At 38.4% G+C, this 18,019-nt stretch overlaps 1 protein-coding gene across 3 annotated transcripts in view; it reads right to left on the bottom strand.

Annotated features, from left to right (window-relative positions):
- The window catches only part of LOC102303956 (cell adhesion molecule 2), a 215,733-nt gene that overhangs the window by 68,077 nt on the left and 129,637 nt on the right, over positions 1-18,019 (bottom strand). For 2 of the 3 annotated variants that reach the window (XM_014329525.2, XM_014329528.2), the window contains exon 2: positions 806-832. The exons of the other annotated variant lie outside the window; for it this stretch is intronic. In XM_014329525.2, coding sequence (XP_014185011.1) covers positions 806-832 — 27 coding nt within the window. The remainder of the gene's footprint in view (positions 1-805; positions 833-18,019) is intronic. 3 annotated transcript variants of the gene reach the window in all.

Raw genomic sequence — 18,019 nt, 5'->3', positions numbered from 1 at the left:
GTGTGTGTGTGTGTGTGTGTGTGTGTGTGTGTGTGTGTGTGTGTGTGTGTGTGTGTGTGTGTGTGTGTAATCATTAGCCAAAGATGGTAACTAAACAGAAAGGGATTATAACCACGGTTGAATAAATTCTTAGTCTTTGAGAAGCATATTTGCTGAGGCACGCAGAATGAAATCAGGTTATCTGCTCTCAAATAAACACTTTGCTTCTCCTCTCTGACTCACTTTTTGATCTATAATCCGTTCTCGCTGCCATAGCGGAGGCACAGAAGATGATGGAGAAGATTTGGATCTCTTTAATGTACTGCCACCTTTCCAATAAAAGCAATGGCAAAGGACATTATCACACAGTTAAATAGCTGATTAATAATTGCATGACCTTGGGTTGTCTTTGCACTATATACATACCTAAATGATTTCCTTTTCCCTAGTACTAATTTACAAATCTAAAAATCTATGTTGAAACAAACTGTCTAATTTTATTCTCAAACAAATTAGTTTTTCCACATTATTTTTCAGTGTTGGGATGGTGATAAATCCCACTATGGCAAAACCCTGTAATAGAAATCCGAAATGAAAAAACAAAACAAAAAAACATTTCACCCAAATACACAAATATGACTATTCTCAAAATAGTCAGGGAACAACAGCGCAGACACACACGCACACAAAAGAATAGAAGCAAATAGACTAAAATATCCGTCCATTAATTTTTTTAAATAAAAGGTTAAGTCTCTTTTCTGATATTGGTTTGTCAGGTTGAGTTTGAGGCACAGCAGGAAAAGCAGCAGCAGCAGCCACCACTCACCTCGAACTTTGCCTTTTGAAGCCATCACTGAAGTCCCCAAGTAGGCAAGTGGGGTTGGACGGACAGCAAGAGAGGCAGATGTCAGAATACAGAGGAAAAAGAACAAAGAAAGAAGACAGAACAACTGATTAGATAACTGTAGGAAGAACAGCGTGTCTGCATCTGTCGCATATGTGCAGAAACAGCATTGTCTTTATCTCGGATGTCAGTCACAAGTGCTGAACCCCCACCCACACAGATCAGTCAACCCTGAAAGAGAATGTCCTGATTTAGCTCATCAGCAAATTGAGACCTTAGAGTGTGACACCTTTTAATTAGTCGAGACACATCATGTGGATCATGCAAGAGTGCTTTTGGTTTTTTAACTGCCAGACCTACAGTATATGGGTTTGCGCATACTGTACGTGTCATGTTGTGGATTTGTGCTGCCGTGCGTCATTTGACTTTGGGTAGAAAATAAAGATTTTGTTTCATAGTAATGATTTATATGTTTGGATGCAGTGACACATTCCGACACCGGTGAACCATCATATCATCCTGTGTAGGGATGGGTATCGAAAACCGGTTCTTGTTGAGAACCGGTTTCCACTGTTTCAATTCCTTGGAATTGTTTGCCATTTTTGCAAACGATTCCCTTATCGATTCCAGTCCGAATGACGTCACCACGTTGCGGAGCGTCATTTACCTGGCAGGAAACACGGCGCCTAAGCAGCTCAAACGCTCAAAAGTTTGGTTATACTTTACGAGAACGGATGACAACAGGGCAACTTGCAATACTTGCAAAGTAGATATTTCATTTAAGGGAGGAAACACTACGAATATGCAAAAGCATTTGCTCACAAAACACGCGATGACCTTAAATGAATGTCGTGTTTTTAATTCCGCTCCGGACTCGTGAATCTCAACCCAGCAGCAGCGGTAACGTTTGCACGTCCTCTCCCGTTAATGCGGCAGGTAAATAATCAACTAACAGTGCATATTATGTTAGCGCGATCTGCCTTATTACAAAACCTGCCATTACTGTGCATTTAGGTGACCATGATGAGAGAGACAGAAGTCTGGCTCAGATGCTGGCAGTTCTCGCTGCAGTCTACCGGTAGCGTCTCCTTTCAGGCCAGGATAGACGAATGTCACCGAGCAGTGACTAAGTTTGTGGTAAAAGGCTTGCACCCATTTGCCACAGCAGATGCCCCGATTTTCGGTAAGTGAATGTGTTTAATTGTAGGCAGGGACATTACTGGATATTCTTGTGTAATTGCTACAGAATAATTTATGTTATACTTTGTTATTGCTACAGAAGAATATTTATTTTATTATTTTATTTTTTTTCCTGGGGACCCTGTGACACCCCATTGAAGAGCCGTAGGCTGGATCTCTTAAGATCTCACTGTTGGGTTTGTAAGGCCATGTTACTCCTAAATTTCTATCTTGTTCAAAGAGAAGATATAAAACAAAGTTCTAAGCTAATCGACCTTAGTGTTCTCCTTTTTTAAAAAGAATCGATAAAGAATCGATAAAGAATCGAATCGTTAAACAGAATCGAAAATGGAACCGTAATCGTGAAAATCTTATCAATACCCATCCCTAATCCTGTGACTGACAGCGCTGTAATCAGCGAAGTAAAGGACATACAGGGATGGTGTCCAAACCAGTGTATGGCACACTATGGGAGTATTCAATTAGCAGCTTATTCAGTACAGGCCAGCAAAGCCATGTATGAAAAACAAAGGGAATCACAACATAGAGGACCTAACCAACACATGAGCATCACCTCTGAGACATCCTGCGGGTAAAAACACAGAGGAGAGGCAAATAAACAACATAGATTGTCTATTAGTGTGCGTGTGTGTGTCTGTGTATTTGCGTGTGTATCCTGAGGGAATGACTCTTATGCTTCACACACACTGCTTTGCCAAATTGATGGATCTATTGGAATGCCTCCAGTGAGCCTGAAAACGTGTACAGCTCTAAGAGACAGGGCCTGAAAAAGAATGAGGGAGAGGGAGAACAAAGAGAATCTCACTGCAGGTGCCGAGTCTGCAGGTTATGAAAATTATTGTGGTTTCTTTTCGATTACAGATTAATAAACCGCGCTCTCTGTCAATGACAAATATGGAAATTTCATACAGAATTTTAAATTCACTATCAGAAAGGGAGCAAAAAGTAATCCTTGAATTCGGGCCCGGAGATACAAACCAGCTGCTAAACAGTCCGTACACTCGCTTGACTCTCACATGGATTTTGTTTTGTTTATATTTGAGGGCCATTAAATCCTGATAGCCAATTTTCAGTGGCTGACAGAGATGATTACGCTTTGTTAGTACTATTTCACAACTTGCCAAGATGCAAGGTAGCGTGGGGAAGTGAGAATATGAAAGACAAAAGAAAATGCAAGAAAAAGTGCTACTAAAGAAACATATATGTCATATTCATCAGGCAAATGTACACAGACACACACAGACACTTGAAATTTTTACACCTTGTTGTTGTGTCACCGGTCAAGAGGGAGAGGGCCCAACAGACAAAAGGGCAGTGGATGTTACATGTCTACCAGGGCTGCTTTCTACATGAGACTGAAGGCTTTGTGAAATATTCCTTTAGCCGTGTCTGACCTCTCTATATCCCTGCTTTTCATGCCTGCTGTCAAAGTATGAGTTCCCTGTCACAACTTTGCCTCTGTGATCTTTCTAAGTCAAAATCTGTGGGGGAAAAAAGCAGACAAAAGATGAAAAAAACATGTGGGTTTTTACAACTTTTCACTCATAACAAAGGAGGAATATACAGCGTATACGGCTGATAGAGAGACATAAAGGACAAGCTGCTAAGAAAAGAGAAAAAAAAAAGAAATGGAGGGAGACTTGTTCACTAGCATCTCCACACTTGCGTCTCAGTTTTACAGTTACCAGGCAACCGACACAACAGTTCTGTAAGTCAAGCTGAAATTGCATAAAACGCTTTTCATCCCGTTCTCTCATTCCCCCATTTTACCATGGAGTGAGCATAGTATCCCCAGTTGATTACACAATGGCCACCTATTACACACTCTCAATACTTCATACTGATTGGAGAGAATCCACTAGAGAGAGATAAGGATGTAACACCTGAATTGGATTAAGTTTGGCTGTTTGTGTATACTGTCCACACAAAAGTGCTTCTTTTTCCATTGTTTCATGTTCAGAAGAGAGTTCACTTCAGCACATCAACACACCACTTTATTTATGAATATTTCTTTACCAGCACTTTTAGTCGGTGGACCAAACAGAGGCTGCAGCAGAAATGGATATTCGAGAGGGCACAAACAGTGATGCTAATGGAATGTCAATAAAAATTTGGTGACAAAATAATTGTTAGCGGTGAGAAACAGGGAGTTACCATGTTTAATTAACCTCAACTTTGAAGCCACTATAAATGGGAGTAAAGCACAGTGTGTACTGACCTGGAAATGAAATGGAGAGGGAAAATGAATGGGAAAGACAACAATTTTACCACATCAGTAACTAGTATTTATGTGTGTATGTCTAAAGTCCCTTTTATGGATGCGGATGGGGCTTAACTATAAATATTACAATATTATATTCATGATTACCTAATCAAGATTGGATCATGACTGAAAAACAGACTGCATTATTTGGCAGTCTTTAAGCTCAAGTTATGCCTGAAAACTTGCATTATAGATTTCACCAGACCCAACACTAACTGGACTGGGGATTAACAGTTCTACATGACTACGAGCATAATGAACACAATCTAATTAGAAAACCATTAAATAATGCAATTACTATTACTTATATATATATATATACACACACACGTTGTTTACCCCAAAACAAAACAAGCCTTTAATAAAGAATTGCTAAACAGACACCCGTTAAAGTATTTTTCACCACAAAGCTTAGCTAACATACCAGTGGTATCCGTGCAGTTAGCTGAAGCAATTAAGCAGCCCTTCCCTTATTTTGTTACACTGCCCTTCTGATGTGTTTCTATCACGTAAATCCTCTCGGTTTGTCTGAATTAGGGTTTGGCCACAGTTTCAGACTTGTTAGAACTCCAGTATGCTTCTGTGTCTCGGCTGAATGTGTAACTAGGCATGATAGCCATAAGATAATAACACTGTCTGTATCGAGTCTCAACTGCTTTAATTTGGAACTTGTCTGCCACCCATGTCACTTCAGCTTTAACTTCATTTCACGGCATCTTGCGTGCACAAATAACAGTGCGTAGTAAAAATGGGGTCTGTCCTGCAGGGTGAAAGTAATCTGCATTAAATGAACTTCATGCTTCTTGGATACATGTTATATACTATTACAAAAGACAGTCATTAACACATCACGTCTTAAGACATTTGGTGGGTTTTTTTTTTTTTCAAACTGTGTAAATATAACTGTAATATGAACAGATGGATGCACATGCATGCCATCACTCTTTCCAAGTATTATCTAAAGCAGGATCTTTGTCTAAGCAATGTGCAAACAATGACATTTTATCTAAGAAAATGAAAAGTGAGTGACTGCATGTTGGTGACACAGGAAAGTACTGAGGTGCAAGCAGGTTGTTCGGTGTCTCTGTATCCATCAGCAGGGAGCTGTCATGAATAAACTGTGTGATAGTTCATACTGAAACCACCTACTGTGACACACACACACACGCAGGCATGTACATGCACACATACATAGCAGTGATCACAGTATTCCCTCAGGGTATAAGTCTCCTGGGAGGACGTGAGGAAGGATGTTGCAATACAACATCCTTCCTGTTTTCCTTTTCTTTTCTGTCTACATTCGTCTTCCTTCAACGTATGCACATTCAGGAGTTTGTATCACCTCTCTTTTCAAATTATTCTGCCTCCTGATTAACCCTTTCCTTGCCTGCGTCTTACTCTGCCCTTCTGCATTGCCTATCCCCTCAGGCTACCTTTTTTCACAGTGGCAGATATATTCAGAGTTTGACAAGCAGTAAAAAGCCTATGGAGATCGATGTGTGCAGCGAGGCTCTCTGAGGTGTCACATGGCATGATGGAGAGTTTAGCTTATCTTTCGTACAGCAGCAGCTGTTTTGCCATATGTCTGATGTACTCCCGGCCCTTTGGAATCCAACCAATATTCCACCGGTGAGCAGATTGCTGTAAAACCTTAACACACTCTTTGTCACCTTATGACTTGGCTGTTCATAGAACGATCAATCGTCACATACTCATGAGAGCGTAAAAAACATGTACACTGTGACATATTCATAGAGGGCCCTACACACATTCGCGGCTGTTTTTAATCAAAGCTAAATAATCAGCTTCAAAATAGCGATCAAGTGAATGCATTTGAATCTCATTTGAGTTAGCAGCAAATGCATTTAAATCCTATTTGATTTAGCACTGCTTTAGCTAAGGGCTGCGATTCATCTCTTTGTAATAAAGGATATGGTAAACAGTGTTAATAGATGGAATCAAGGTTACTTAACTCAGCTTATTGCCACCATACTGCCTGCTTTATTAGATCTGTCTACCACACCCATGTTTTCTTCCATTACAGAGAGACACACATCTGTTTGTTCTGTCATTTAATCTAGCATATTTGATTTCCACTCCTTAACACAATTACACATACATACTCTGTCTGCGGTTGAATCATGCGCTCATAAACCGAATGCCAATAAAACAGAGACAAAGATGGGCACACGAGGCACACATGTTAATGACACGTACATGCTCTTCATAACACTTGCTCCATCTTTAGATGATGATCTGTAGCGGTGTTTATGGTCCCAGATTGAATGCCTTCCAGATTTGTTTTTTTCTGAAATTGCAAAAAAAACTTATGAATCACCATCACCAGACCATGTGTGAATGGCACCAGACAATCTGGCCCCGAGAGCTTCTGTTTAGTTGCGTACATTCTGTTTGCCAGCACAGTGACCAACCCTTGTACGTACAGTACAGTTTAGTACATTACTTTAAAAAAATGTGTTTTTTAAACACTTTTATCTGCAAGGCAGCAATCTGAAGAAATGAACTTTGTATTTTGGCAGGAACATGTGAAATAGGCGGAGCAATTTATTGAAACATATACAAACATATATGAAAATACAGTATATAAGCTTTTACAAATCTAACAAGCTTTACTATCAATATTGGCTTTATTACTTTTATTAATCAGTATATGTTGATTTCTTTCATGACTCTTCAGGAATAGTTGAAGCATTATTGCTTCAATAATGTTGAGGTCCAGACAGTTTGGAGGCCAGTCCATAACTGATAATGTTCCACCGTGTATATTTCTATCCAGGTATTCTGCACTGACAGTGTGTTCACTTTCATGCTGAAAAATGAATCTGCTGCAAATCAGATTCTTTCCAGATGGTACATGCATGGTAGATTAAAATCTGACAGCCCTTTTCTGTGCTCAGAATTCCATCTCTTTTGACAAGATCCCTAACACCACTGGCTGAAATAGAGCAAACCATGACAGAGCCTCCACTGTGTTTTACAGATGGATATAGACACCTCTCTCCTGACCTCTTTTGCACATACTAATAATGGTTTGAACTAAAAACTCCAGATAAGATCTGTTTCCACTGATTTTCAGTCCAGGGTTAGGGATAGCCGTCTGCTGTATTCTCACCTATTTCACAAGGACTCAAAATTAATGAAAAAGGAAAATGTAAAGAAAACCCTTTCAAAGACCTTCAGAAAGCCTGGACAACCATTGCCCAAGACTATTGCTCAAGTCTCACTCACTGGAAGCAAAATATAAAGAAATGAGTAGTAGCTCAAGAATTTTTTGCACAGTGCTGTATGCAGTGGGGATTTAATAGAGGTTGAGAATTTAATTTGTGAAAGCCTGGGTATCTTTGAAAATATATTAAGAAATCTAAGAAGGTGTAGTTTTTCTTTCTCTACCTCTTTGAAGAAGATATGCTGTGTTATTGTGACTCTGCATGCCCTAGAGGCAAAGTGGAACGGAAATAACTCAAGGGATCCACTACTTATTGATGATAGACCGCCACCTCTTTGGGCATCATTTCTGTGTTGGCACAGGTCGAGCACAGAGGTGACCCAGTAAAATGACATCCCTTTTTGTCTAAGCTTTTGGTAATTCTGTGCTTCTTATTTGGATCCCGTTCACATCACGATGTTTGTGTTCCCTATTGAATGTATGTTTCCACCTAATCACACCACCTGCTAGCTTTTGTGATGTGACTGCTTTAGTTGTGATGTGCTTTCGTTAGCTAATTTACACTAATACAGTACATGGGCAAGTAAAAACCCAAATAGTAAAAGTTTGTTGCCAACTGCAACATATTTAATTGTACACAGAAGAAGAGTTGTGAGGGATGATGCAACATACAGTACATGCCATACTGATTGCATTGCAAATATTTAAGCTAGTTTTATTTGCTCCATTCAGATCATTTTTAAATTGTTTTTAAAATAGAAATCCACCTGATGTTTCTCTTTTAGATACCTGCATAACTGAGAGAGGAAGTAGTACTGACTGTATGATACTGATCGTTTCTGAAGTAGAAGCAATGGAACATGTACAGTCAATATATATGAAAAAAATGAAAAAGAATAATGAGACACGCGCCGGCGTTCAATAGATCATTAATATGTTCGTTCAACTGCAAATTTTTCCCACATAAAGTGAGGCTCATTGATTTTTTTATTGTGGTGCTGAGCACTTTGTTCGTGACAACTATGTTAAAACTGTGATAAAGATTTTGTACAAACATCTGCCACGCAATTAGAAATAACTTGGCTGACAGATGTTGTGATTCATCACTGAACAAATACTAATTTAGATCAAGTTTTAGCACAGAAATTCAACACAGTGAGAAAAGTCATCTTTAGTAATCTTTTGTCAGTGGTGGATGTGGTGCAGAAGGTGAGACCGAAAAAGCCCCACACTTTATTGTGTTATAAAAAAAAATGCACACACTCTGGTCACAATCTAGAGTTAGTATATTAGAAAAAGGATTCAGTGGCCATGGCATCGTGTTTTTAATGTCAGGACATTTTGGTATACAGCTCCTCTGTCACTTGACTTCACAGCGGTTCTATAGGAAAGGTCACAGCATACACAGCAACACAAAACAACACATTCACTGCTCACTACAACTGCACACTCTTGCACATTTGGAAGCACACATATAACCTATGTAAATCTAAAAAAATACTTTGGTTTATGGTAAAGGTTTAATTCAGATGAAGCATTCTCGCTACCATAAATATAATGCTCTGCCTCCAGAACTAATCAGAAACATCAAGCAGTTTGTGTTGTGCAGAAATCTCTAGTGATCTTATTCCTTGGTTTGAGTAGTTTGATATAACATTATTTCATTTACTGAAAAAACTGTTAGACAAATAATAGGCCTGGAACTATCAGGTTTAATCAGAATGGAGCACACTTCTGAGATATTAAACATCAAAGACCTGACATGCCAGACTGCAAACAATAGGTTTTTCTTAAATATTTTAACTCAAACAGTTTGCCTTTGAATCAGAAGGCTTTGAAACATGGCTAAAACCAAACATTATTTATTGTGCACAGCGTCAGTAATACTTTTGGTGACAATCATTGCTAAATAATCAATTTATTTACAACTTTGAAACATATTTAAAAAAAGGCTGTATTTTCCCCTTTTACAAGAAGATAAACCAGCAGCACTTTCTATTACAGTTCAAATAGTGGGGAAATAAGGTGGAAATAAGACACTAATAACATGGAAATAGCCAACTCTTGTCACTCAATTACCAAATCAATATCCAAATAATGACCTTTTAACAGTGGTTATAGCTAAATAATGTCTGTAACTGTGTAATAACAAGCCAGAAACTGGCAGTAATAATGTGGAAGCAAATACATGCATATGAGGCAAAACCAAATAAATCAAACCAAATAAATTCATAACTGAAAGTACAACATCTCTCTGTGATGTGAGTCTTTTATAAGATGCAAATGCACAGTGTGCAGCATATACTGTAACAAAGGACATCTGCCTCACTTGCATGTAGACTTACAGTGTAACTGCAATTAAGAGCCAGCAGCTAGCAATCATTGCCTCACCATTAAGGCCCAGATAGATGTGACTGTAATTACAATTGCATATTCCAATAAATTAATGTGTTGCCAGTAGGAAAAAAATGATGGGAAGAGTAAAGTTCCTTCCACTGAGAATTTGCATCTCTTGTTAATGTTTGTCAGGATTCAGACAGTCTCTAAAACTATTACTCTCACTATTGACATATCCCATGCTGCGTGGCAACTTCTGAGAATGGCAGGACTATTTTTAATGAGAACTGATTGATTTTGTGCGTTGTGATTTATACATGTTGATCTGTTATCAAGTCTGCGTGCAGTAGCAGTCATATTTCTGGGAGCTTGTCTAGTGCTGCACGGACAGTCCCAACAGCAGAGAGAGATAAAAGAAAAGCGCAGACTTGACCAGGATCATATTCGAGTGCAGAAAGCAAATATAGCTACGTGTTTGCAAATACGCACCCACACACCCACTTAAAGAAATTCCCCCTGAATTCGAGAAGCACATTTCAATTTCCGCAAAATGCCGAAGGCGGTAACAAAATTATGAATCTCAGCAACAAGAAAAGTCAAACACATATTGCTACAGGATGATAGACACAGCTAAATGCATACATGTGCTCGCATATGCAGAAAAATGCAGTCTGTCAAACAGGTACTGTCATTAGATGATGGAGAGTCCAGCTCTAGCCTATAACTCAGCAGGTGCTTTCTGTTTCCTCTGCTTCTTCAAATGAATTGTTTAGAAGTTGAGGTTATATTGTGATCGATGCCTTGGGGGTAACAAATGACTTCCACCAGACAAAGCTTTGAAGTGGATTTGTACGCCTGGTCACCAACCTGTAATCTGCAACCATTTATCAAAGGGTGAAGGGACAGGAAATTTCCATGGAAAACATCCAGATAATTCAAGCTCCAATTTTTTACCGCACGCAGAGGTGAAATCCCTAGAGGATAAAGACTTACGTGGGAGTAATGCTTTATCCAGCGTCAGGTGCTCTCATTATTTTAAACAAATGGACAGTCCTACATTTCTGAGGGATCTTCTGTTTTGTCATTTTATCCTTACTGTTAGTGATTGTGTTGTGGAGTGAAGCTTTTATCCTCAGTGGAGAGGAACACATAGCGTCTGGAAAATGCCTCCTCCCCTTGATAGTGAGACTTTGATCAAAAATGTGTCATAGCATTTTGCTCGAGCTGAATTATTCAAAGGTCAGTGAACAAAGGCATGTTTGTGCTGTGTTGCCTTACAAAGGGTAGAATGATGGTAAATTGGCAAAGTGCTCACTGCGTCTCTGTAGGGAGCTGACCGGTGAGCCTCACCCTCAAGGGACCATTTGGCATCAAACAGCACAAGCTCCCTGTGATTGTTAATGCGTCAGTCATAGCCAGGCTGTTACCTCATATTTTCAAACCATCACCTTTATATACCATTCTATTTAGGGCATTGTGTTACAGTTGCTTTCCAGCAGGTTGAGAAGAGAATAGATTCTTAACAAGAGAGACTGAAAGCTTCGTTCCTGCAGGGCTATTACACCTAATGAATGTTGCAGCTTGTGTGAGCACATGTGTGTGACGGTTAATATTTTGTGAGCTGAAGAAACATTTTTTGTTCTTTGCACATCATTGCATGTTTAAAAGCAAAAGTCAGTGTATGCGTGTGCATGGGTGGAATACAGCAGTGCAAATGGCCCTTTCTAATGATGGCAATCAGCGGGAAGAAGCCTAACGGAGAGTGAAGACGGGATCACGAAAAGAAAAAAAGGACTAAGATATATTTCAAGTCTGTGACTTTAGCGTTCTCGTCTTTGTATTCCAGTTGCCTGCTCTTATTTCTACACCCAGATCGAGACCTTAATGGTTTTAAGTGTCTTTTCCTTCTCCAAAAGTAGTCAAAAATGCATCATGTATTCTTCTATCCCTGGGCAGGCCACTAGAAAAGAAGACAGCAGGGAGAAGAGTGGAGTAGGAGAGAACAGAGGGAGGTAAACAGAGGTAAAAATGGCTAACCTTGACTGTGTGTATGTATAGTCCACAGATTTCATTACACTTCCATTATCCATCTGGTGTTTCTAAAGAAAAACTCAAGTGAGTGAGTGTGGGTGATGTGGATTCACATTAATCAAAGACAGAGCGAGCACACATGAGATGTATCAACACACATAAGACAGAGAGACAGAGAAATGGAACAGTTTTTAATGAAGCTACTGTAGTAAACGAAGCAGCGCTGCAACGCACAGGTTCCCCACAGGATCTAAACCCCAGGCAGTGCAATTTACATAAAACCTGACAAGCTTTATTTTTGAAATAGGCTCATCTTCAGAATAGATATATTTTTAGGACGTTAAAATTGCATGCATTTCCATATGAACGTAGTATCATATTCAAGCTGCTTCTGACATGACTAAAGTCATGACTAAAGTGTCTACTTTAGTCATGACAATGCTTGTCCATTTCTATATACTTGTTAAACACACAACCCATGACAAACAGTTAAATTTATCATTTTAAATGTATTTATATGTATTTGGAAAAAGGCATTTTACTCTCTCCCTAATATCTTCCGACTTAGTCAGGCATTAGATACATGACTATTTATTCATTCACTGGAAGCTGTATGGTACAAAAAAAGATGATTAAAAAGCCCCAAACTCAATAAGGAAAATAAATATCCAGGTGCTGACACACCTTGCTTCACCCATTACCTTCCAACCAAAGCTGGGAGCTATGAATAATTCCATTTCATGGCTCAGCTTATATTTACAGAAGAACAAAAGAAAAACTGTGTTCAATTACCAAAGACAAATTTGAACTCATCTGGGTCATTTTGAACAAATTGAACTGGAACTAATTCCTTCCGAGTGTGGCAATTGAACTAAATAAATAAATAAAATGGTGACTTGTTTGCTTTTTTCCCCATCAAATTAAAGTTGACCTCAACACGCTCTTATTATAGCGCTCCGCAGGCACAGGTCCATGGGAGCTGTGTAACTAAGGGGGTGGTGGGGGAAGAAGAAGGCGGACACAGGCACGCTAAAGTGTACGCAGCTTTGGAAAAGAAGGAACAGAATTCACGTGATAATTAAAAAAGTTACAAATAATAAAAAAGAAAGAAAAATATACACTCCATGTATCTTTTTAAACCCTGCTTTCATTTGTACCATTTCTCTCACTGTCCTCTCTCCCTGTCTTCTTCGCCCATTTCAAAGGTGTAAATTGGACACAGACAATTGAACATTACTATCCTGGGAGGTAGCTGGCACCATCTGTTAAATGTCCGCCCCCAACATCACAGTGTACCACACAATGCGCCCAAACATCCCAGTGCACCATGATGCACATTTGTGTGGGCATGCACGTGCTGCTCCAAGTAAAGTGGGTGCAGGTACTGCATATTGTTTCAAAGATAATATGATCTGTATTTGAACGATACTAAAGGAAATTATTTTAATATCCAAAATTTATGAAATCTCCCCAAAACAAACAGTTTGTTACTGTAAAACTTTCTGACTTTCGCTCTCACATGTTACATAGATTGTGATATGAACTTAGGTTACAAAAAAGTATTATTCGGCACTAAAGATTAGTCAGGGTACTTTAGTACTTTCAGACCTGAAAGATTAATCAAGATAATATGATAAGAGTAAGGAACAAAGAAAAAAAAATACATACAAACAAGCTTCCTTGTAGTTATACCTTTGGCTGGAACTTGTTGTCAGTAGTTACCCACTAATTGTGGTCTACTTCTTGCCAAATGGGCGCAATTGTTCACGGCTGATGGAAAGTTTATATAAATACGAAGCATTCACTGCATTCCACGAGATTCCCAACAAAAACCCAATTATTTGCTGGGGCTGGATTGTGATAGGTTTTCCACACAAATAATGAGGAAGAATGCCTATGTGAATTTATGAAAAGCCTTAATGTTCCTCTCTCTCTCTTGTGCTCTCCCTTCCTCTAACACACATGGCTGATTAGCAGTTGGCATTTTGTCTTGGCCATGTGCTAAATGACAGCGGCAACATTACCATCTCAAAGATGCTCTCCTTGCCCAGTTAATGGTCAGGACACAATGGGTGCTCAAACACTTGATGGATCATTGAAGGATTATGCGATTTGGCTTTGAGCCCGTATCGTCACGTCACGCAAGTGTGCGTGTGAATGCACGTGGCTATGTGTCTGAGTGTGTATGTGAAACAGAGAAAGAAAGAGGGATTCTGTATCCTGTATCCTGTGGACTCCTACAGACCTCTCAATGGGAGCAATAATGTCAAGGAGCTGCAATGTCATATCCATCAGAGCTGACTTTCTGTCAAGTCCAGACAAAGGTGTTGACACCTCAACACCACACAGTGAGTGAGTAGACCATTCAAATGTCAGTTACCTGACACATAGCCATGCTCTCATAGATGGGTGGCAACCTGTGATTGTCAGTTGGTAACTCTAGAAAAAGGCCACTGCATATATAAAGTCTAAAATAAATCCACAGAGGTTTACTGAATGAATACGTTTTCATCCTCTGAGGTAAGCGCTCACTTGGTACAATCCCACCTGTCAACCGTAGCAAATCAGCCATCACGAAAATGACAAGGTTATTGCTAAAGCACAATGGAGTCGCGTTTGGATTGTTCAGTTAGGTGTGAGTTTGCCAAACTTCATTACTGTTTTCAGGATCTAATAAAAGTTATGCTTCAGTTTATTGTTTAGAGAACTGAATTACAAGGTTTCACACCTTATGTGCAAAATTTCACACTACTCCCACTAAATCTTTTACCATATCAAAAAAGAACCGTATCTATTCCAATATATGCATGAAGGCATTGTCCAAATTCTACAGTTATTGTCTTGTATTTCTTTTAAGTGGATAAAATAGACCAAAATTCAAATTTATCCTGACTTGTGGTGCAGCCAGGCTTTAATGACATACGTAGACAGATGTATGCGAATATCTGCATAAAATACACATGTACAATCTATTACAGTGATTATGGTGTTAAAAAGAGGCAGTGATAAATAATATCCTCTTTAGACAGATGCTTTTTTTAAACTTTTAAAGCGGTCTAGTGGTTGATTGACTGATGAACTATAAAGAGAGCAAGAGAGAGAGTTGAGAGGTAGAAGTTTTCCAAAAGCAGGAGTTGGGTTTGTGGGATAATCTCTGTAATCTTTCAATTACCTAAAGACAAATAAACTGTGATGGTTTGGCCAAGCAGCCAAGGACACCACAGACCACAGACAAGATGACCTTAGAAAGACACTTCTCTATAAAAACACATACAGTAGCTTTTTACGCACATCTCTATCTGCTGAAAATATAAATAAAACGTTTTCCGATAGGTTAATTTTAGGATAAGTAGTGTTTAAAAAGCATAGCTGGTTAACTTAACCGTACCAAAACTGCCATAATTGTTCAGTTCTTATAAAGAAGCAGCTCGGTTTCGCTGTCATTTGTGATTTTTGCACTGCTGATGATGACTTGTTTGTTTTGTAAAGTTTACAACCAGATGTTGCTATATTTGCTATAGAGGAGTCTACGCTTGGTGTTGCAGATTAAATCTGTCTGTAAAAAAAGCACCATGTTTTCCCAAATTATTTTCCTGATGATATACTCAGAGCAAAACTAAATTTCAGCTGAGAAAATACGGCGTATAGGCAAACCTGTTGAGTAAAATTATTCACACTTGTTTCTAATGGTGTTATATAACCATTACACTGTATGCTACTTCACAGTGCACAGGCTCCATGGCATGTAATATTGATACCAAGAACTGAGACTGCCATTCTTCAGAAAATGAAACCAAAGCTAATGCGAGCTGTTGTCGTGACCGGCAGTTATGCCTTTTTTCTTCTGACCTTGTGGTTGTATTTCTAGAGTGTGGAACAGCTGAATACCTGGACATTCAACACTGTATTGCTTACAGCAACTTAACCGCAATATTTATAACTATAAACAACACATTCCTCAGTTATTGACATTATTATTCATTATTGTAAACTAAATGTAATATAAATATAATAACAAAAATGTTCTTTATTGTAGTATAAAAAATAAAAAGGTTAATAATTGTTATTTTGATGTTAAACTTTAGCTTTTTTAGACATCAGAGTCTCCTTGTGATTTTAGTTTATTAGTTTACATTCACCAAGCAATAGCTCAAATAAAATGACAGCATATAAAGAAAAGATGGTTTGTTATGTTTTGACATGATTTAAAATGTTGATATTGATAACCTCACTACTGTTTTAGTACTTATTACAGCTTCACTCCAGGTTTTCATTTTCATTATTCTTTACTTTTTTCTCTGTGATGACAGTGATGACTCCTGAGAATATTTTCGTCAAACTTTGAGAACTTTATGTTTTGTCAATTGTTAATTTTTATTAGTCTTAAACCCACTTAAACTTAAACCCGCATAACGTTACACTGGATTAGTCAACCGCAACATTGCGTAGAGGCACCAACTGCATTAATATTTATTTATATACAAAGTATATCTTTAATTGTTTAACAAAAATATATTAATTCAAGACACACCCAACACTTTTAGTGTAGAAAAGCTAATCAAGGTTGAATCTGACAGCCTCATGTAAGCAAAGCACATCTGTAAATACGCATGTTGATGCCATTATTATCACCCTGCACATCTTACGTAATTGATCTGACACCTTATATCTATGGTAATAATATGATGGGTAATTGTATGAAAAGAGGAGGAGCACCTTACATGTATAGATAAGTTGGAAGCCTCTTCAGGTATCAGTATGACAGAAATTGAAGCGCACAGGCACATAAAAAAAACAAATAATGTTAACTACTAAGCTTACATTACTTTGTTCTTGGTTTCTATCTCACATATGGGAGATCATAACTGCTGTAAATGTCTGTCTCAAGCATATAACTTCAAGCTTTAAGTAGCAGTCAAGTAGCAGTCAAATAAATCTTTTTTTAACGGCCCTTTAATATCTACTGTGTTTATTGCTGTCTGCTGCAGCTGAACTCAGGTGCGCTGCAAGAACTGAGAAAGGTGAACTAATGATCTGAAGTCAATAGGAAGGGTGGAAAATGGGCAGGAAATTGTGTATTTAATGTGGATAAATGTCTGATTTTTGTTGACATTTTCCTGCACGTCTCTAAAATGTCTTGTAAACAGTCAAATGACTTTAAAATACCAAGGAAACAAACAGCAGAGCAACACGCATGTCTGGTCAATCCTCGACTAAATGAGCTGTAAGACGACAGGAAAGAGTTCATGATGGTTATTTTTCCATTATTTGCAAAAGGATGAAGCCGAATTTGAGTATGTGAGTGTAGACATTGTGTGATGGGCTAACGATGGGCCTTTATCTATATGGAATTTTAATGTGACAGTAATTTTAAAACTGGGTGTCAGTTTAATCAGATCGATATAAGAGGAATATTCAACACTTGTTTACTTACTCAATCTTTTTGCCGCCTTTAACCATGTGGGACAGGTTGATTTCTAGATATTAAAAATAATAGAAAATACATGCACTTAGTCATATTTTTTCTGATTCCTTAACCCAACTGTAAAATTCAACAACAAGTAAACTTGAATAAGATCAGTAATTTCTTCTTTTCTTTTCTTGCTTTGTGTTTGTTTCATGTGTAGAGAAAAGGATGTATACTGCACGAGGTCCTTGCTGTTCAAGATATAAAAGAAATAAAATCTAATGAACCTTAGATTGGGCTACAGCAAAAAAACATTTTAACTCAAATTAACCAAAACCCAAAAAAAGAATGCAAACAAGAGCCCATTAGGGTCCAAATAATCTAAAGACATTAAAGGGATTTAATATCTTAAAGATCTCTGCTACTTTTACTGCTTAAAGGGCAACAAGCGACCTGTGGAAGAAAGAACAGGGACATTTATGATGCTGTTGCCCTCAAAGAAGGACAACTGAAGGCCATGATTAAATATCTTTCCTGTTTTAATGGATGTAGTAACCTCCTACATCAGCACGCTTCCACTTAGACACATCAGCACACTTCCACTTAGACCTGCCTGTTAGTCTCAGTTGGCTGCTCCTTCCTCCCCTAGGAAAAACTCCATAAAACACAAGACATTTATTTAGGGGAATACACACATGCATCCGTGTGCATCCATGCATGCTGAAAGTGCACACACACACACACACACACACACACACACACACACACACA

This window comes from Haplochromis burtoni, unplaced genomic scaffold (genome assembly GCF_018398535.1).
Source record: "Haplochromis burtoni strain Fernald_Lab_line unplaced genomic scaffold, NCSU_Asbu1 Contig_570, whole genome shotgun sequence".
In the NCBI taxonomy this organism is placed as follows: Eukaryota; Metazoa; Chordata; class Actinopteri; order Cichliformes; family Cichlidae; genus Haplochromis; species Haplochromis burtoni.
Note: the sequence above shows the minus strand (reverse complement) of the source record. Positions and strands in the feature narration are given on the sequence as shown.